The sequence below is a fragment of the Amphimedon queenslandica genome, unplaced genomic scaffold, assembly GCF_000090795.2.
Source record: "Amphimedon queenslandica unplaced genomic scaffold, v1.1 AMPQUscaffold_13429, whole genome shotgun sequence".
Taxonomy (NCBI): domain Eukaryota; kingdom Metazoa; phylum Porifera; class Demospongiae; order Haplosclerida; family Niphatidae; genus Amphimedon; species Amphimedon queenslandica.
Window position 1 is genome coordinate 263,542 of NW_003546335.1, and position 4,333 is coordinate 267,874.

General features: G+C 34.2%; 3 protein-coding genes across 3 annotated transcripts; all 3 read left to right on the plus strand.

Moving 5' to 3' along the window:
* The first annotated feature begins 829 nt into the window (after positions 1-829).
* LOC109581602 (uncharacterized) lies at positions 830-1,711 on the plus strand. The gene is made up of 5 exons (XM_019995864.1): positions 830-1,100; positions 1,156-1,302; positions 1,359-1,496; positions 1,548-1,646; positions 1,697-1,711. Exons 1-5 carry the CDS (start codon positions 1,017-1,019, stop codon positions 1,709-1,711), a joined length of 483 nt encoding a protein of 160 aa, XP_019851423.1. The 5' UTR covers positions 830-1,016.
* Positions 1,712-1,770: 59 nt separating this feature from the next.
* LOC109581603 (uncharacterized) lies at positions 1,771-2,686 on the plus strand. Its single transcript, XM_019995865.1, has 2 exons — positions 1,771-2,309; positions 2,368-2,686. The coding sequence occupies exons 1-2, from the start codon at positions 1,794-1,796 to the stop codon at positions 2,542-2,544; spliced, it is 693 nt and encodes a 230-aa protein (XP_019851424.1). The 5' UTR covers positions 1,771-1,793; the 3' UTR covers positions 2,545-2,686.
* LOC100639189 (histone deacetylase complex subunit SAP18-like) lies at positions 2,658-4,123 on the plus strand (the record flags this gene model as incomplete). The annotated part of the gene is made up of 4 exons (XM_003386229.2): positions 2,658-2,817; positions 2,867-2,916; positions 2,965-3,021; positions 4,013-4,123. Coding segments are annotated over exons 1-4 (320 nt in total), but the record flags the coding sequence as incomplete, so codon positions are not given.
* Between the last annotated feature and the right edge of the window lie 210 nt (positions 4,124-4,333).

The window sequence follows — 4,333 nt, forward strand, 5'->3', positions numbered from 1 at the left end:
GGTTCATTTGATGAATTACCAGTGACTGCTGGACTTATGATGGGAGGTACTATATTTATAATGAATTATTTGTTTTTAGTTTTAATTATTTATAGTACTCTATCCCTCATTGTTATTATTGTGACACCACAAGCTACCAGCGATGCAGTGAATGTCCAAGTAGCATATACACAGTTCAATGTGTTTGATCCATACAATATCAATATCAATATCAATGGAGAGTCCAAGAGTGTTGGATTCACTGGTATGGTGAGACGTCTTAGAAGCCTTAAAGAATTACTTGATAACCAGGTAATGTCATCATTCTTTATTGTATTATTATTAAATTAACAACTGTGTCATATAAATTTTTAACATAGTGGGGACTTGCAACTCAAGTTTATCAAGAAGATTACAGAAGTTTGATCGATGCTTCTGAAGCTGGTATTAGAATAACATACTCACCAACTGATATTGGATCACTGATCAATGGATTCAGGGATAACATGGAGGATACATATAATTCTGTAAGGAGAACTTAAATACTATTGCTATTAGTATTTCATTATTTTATTAGGTGACTGATCTGAAGCTTAATTCAACTCTCAGAGCAATACTCGAAGCACAGCTGACATTAAATTAATCAAGCCTATCAAGCCTTTTCTCATTATGCTGCTGCTATAGTAAACTTATTTTTAGTGTGAAATCAGTTCTCAGCTGTTGTTTAACATTTTTTATAAGCTATTTTGTATAATAGTCTTGTGTTTTGTTGCTACTCTACACACTATTGTGAACAACTGGAGTTTGTGGCTTTGTGCACATTGCACAGAAAATCAGAAATTTTATTTTAATTTTTAAGTACTGTTTATTGCCGCCGCCATAGCAACATGCGCAGCGGATTTTAATAACCATTGTGCGCATGTTGCCACAACGGCGAGCGGGAAAACAAAATAATTTTCGCGAACTAGGTAAATAAACTGTCATCTTCATCAAGCTACTCTTGCTCAACAGTTAGTGCTGCTCGTGAAGCTGATATTATGGGATTATTACAGTCTCTTAACTGCTTTTATTCTAAAGGAGAAGCTATTGCAGATTGCAATCAATTGAAATGCAATGTAAAGGTATGATATGTAATGCATTTTTTAGCTATCGTGTCATGATGATTTTACCAAACAGTTTATGGGAAGAACGCGCTCACATTCTGGACTTGGAGATGTCTGTAGGCTTTGCATTGAAGCTTCTGCCATATCAAAAAAGAAACTCAGAAACAAGGAAAAGTTTCTATTTGAGATACAAGATGATCACTTTGTCATTGAAGGAAAAGTATGTGCACGTGCAGGACACATAATCTATTCACTCGTATTCTCTTTTCATTTTAGAGAGGAACCAGGAAATTAGCTCTTAGTTCTGTCACAATCATTAAAAGCATCATTAGTGATAAAGCATTTCTTGTTATCATAAAAAATAAAGATGGTACTTTCCATGTGGAAATCTACAGTTCTGCTGAAAAGGCTAAGGTAAAATTTGACCAAAACTTGCAATTATAATTATCACACTTTTACTTACAGATGAACGAAATATGTGATTTCTTCAAGACTCACCAAAGTGGTGTCTTTTCTGAAATTTGTAACACCAACAATAATGATAACGAAATGCTTCCTGATGATGTTGAGCCTGCTATGGAATGTACTAAATCCTCTGATACTGCCCCCATTAGCAAGCCTATAGATAATGATTATTCATATCAATCTATTGACATCAATTTCGATGACCACTCTTCTACTTCTACTGATGTCAATGTTGATGCTACAGTGATGGATGCTGCTGATGGTGATGATAGTATGGCTAAAGTCAAGGGTCTGAGTGGCTTAATAACTGTACCAGGCAGCAATGATGTCATTCCTGTTGACACTTCATTCACGTCTGATATTGAAGGAATCATCAGTGCCATTGGTGATGACACTATAGCTGCCGATATCCAGAACACTACAGCTCCTCTTGCAAATGAGAGCTCTGCTCTCGATGATCCTAAAAATATAGCTGATGATGATTTCTTTGGTGAAATTCAAGAGGAATTGGAAGATTGGGCTAACAATCTCATCAGCATCCCCAATTTGAGGACTCCAGTGCCTCCAGTGAAACATGTCGAGTTTGCTGATGAAGATGATGTCCTCAGCTGTAGCTCCAGTGATGTCTATTATGCTCTTAGTTCCAGTGATGACTCTCTTGCATCAATTTGGCATCTATTTGGTGCTGATCTCTTGTATTCCTCATATGAAGATGAGGATAGTGAGATTAGTGACAGTGTCGAAGATGAAAATGACTATGAGGTAAAGCTGTGTGTTTCATTATACAGTATTTTAATTTTATTTAATTATTTCTATCAAGGAGACAGAATCTGACTATTCACCTTCAGAAATGGAAGACACCTGGAGTACATCATCATCTGAATATTCGCTTGATGATCACGGAAGATTGACAAGGTCTGAATCCGCTCCTGTTGTGATACGGCCTGATGCTAGTAGTTTGTCGTCTTATGAATGGGAACACACTCAATCATGTTGAACACTCAGTGGCCATTGGTTGCTGAAACAATTACACAATTAATTATTAATGTAGAATTGTAGATTAATGTAGCTCTAGCAATGCATACACTTAACATGCTTAATGTAGCTCAGTTATTTAAAATTTAAAATTAAAACGTTAATGTATCTAATGGGCTGGGCTTAGATACACATGGCGGCCTCAGAAGTTCATGAAGTCAAGAAAGACGCTCCTCTAGAAGGAGAAGAAGAAAAGAAACAGGAAGTAGAGCCTTACACTGTTGATAGGGAAAAGGTTTGCTCTGAGTGTTGGATGTCTCTTGATCTCTTTTTCTTTCTCTCAGACTTGCCCTTTTTTACTAAGAGTCTTTTGTAATGAAGGAAGACATCACAGGTGAGTGATGGAAGACTGCTACTAGTCTAAATTCATTTCATTTCATAGACTGGATAGTTTCATGAGAGGAAATGTACCTTCAAATGAACTACAGATCTACACTTGGTAATTATAAATCTCTGCCGGGAAGGCACTAAGTTGTGTTAAAGCATAGTGGATTTTAAAATTGCTCAAAACTTTGACAATAATACTGTATGGGGTATTTTTTTCAAAATTTGCTAGGATAGAATTTTTTCTTTTTATACTTTTTCTAGTACGTATACATGTTCTTGAGCTTTTTAGAAATTTTGAGTTGATTCTGATAAGAATTGGTTTTTTATGAATTTTTTAAATTGCTCAAAAATTGGGCCAAAGTCCCTGTACTATAGTAGTACAGGGAATTTTGCCAAAAATGACTAGGAGAGAATTCTCTATTTTTATAATTTTTTTTGATGCATATACATGTTCTTATATTGTGTAGCAATTTTGAGCTAATTCCGATAAAAATTGAATTTTTTACGAATTTTTTAAGTTGCTCAAAAATTGGGTCAAAGTTCCTGTACTATAGTACAGGGTTTTTGGCCAAATTTTGCCAAAAATGACTAGGAGAGAATTCTCTATTTTAATAATTTTTTCTGATGCATATACATGTTCCTATGTTGTGTAGCAAGTTTGAGCTAATTCCGATCAATATTAAATTTTTTGTGAATTTTTAAAGTTGCTCAAAAATTGGGCCAAAGTCCCTGTACTATAGTACAGGGTTTTTGGCCAAATTTTGCCAAAAATGACTAGGAGAGAATTCTCTATTTTAATAATTTTTTCTGATGCATATACATGTTCCTATGTTGTGTAGCAAGTTTGAGCTAATTCCGATCAATATTAAATTTTTTGTGAATTTTTAAAGTTGCTCAAAAACTGGGCCAAAGTACAGGGACTTTGGCCAAATTTTGCCAAAAATGACTGGGAGAGAACCCTCCATTTTAATATTTATTTTTGATACTTATACATGTTCTTATATTATATAATTTTTAATGGATTATTAAAGTTACTCCAAAAATCATCTACTCTTTATTGATTTTTCTCATTTTTTCCCTTTTCTTTGCTGTGTGTTGCATAGGATGGATTGTACATTGAGAGAACTGATGTCTCTTGTAAAGGAAGTTAATCCTGATACCAGACAAAAGGGAACACTTTTCTCCTTTGCTACAGTGTATCCTGATAACAGGAGGTACAGCACTTCTAACTGTAATTAAACTACTGAAGCTTTAAGTAGTGCCATTTATAGTAAAATGCATATTATCATAATAAATTATGCATAATGTGAATGTAAACATTGAGGGGTGAGCATGAGCCATCGATTGACATTTTTTGACTAAGATTAAAATAAATAAATCAATCCAGCTTTTAGTTTATTTTTTAAATTTTTAAATTTTAATTT

Coding starts and splice junctions, on each gene's coding strand:
- LOC109581603 (XM_019995865.1), top strand. CDS start 1,794: ATGGATGCTGCTGATGGTGATGATAGTATGGCTAAAGTCAAGGGTCTG. Junction 2,310..2,367: donor AAGATGAAAATGACTATGAG/GTAAAGCTGTGT, acceptor ATTTCTATCAAG/GAGACAGAATCTGACTATTC.
- LOC109581602 (XM_019995864.1), top strand. CDS start 1,017: ATGGGATTATTACAGTCTCTTAACTGCTTTTATTCTAAAGGAGAAGCT. Junction 1,101..1,155: donor AATTGAAATGCAATGTAAAG/GTATGATATGTA, acceptor TTTACCAAACAG/TTTATGGGAAGAACGCGCTC. Junction 1,303..1,358: donor ACTTTGTCATTGAAGGAAAA/GTATGTGCACGT, acceptor TTTTCATTTTAG/AGAGGAACCAGGAAATTAGC.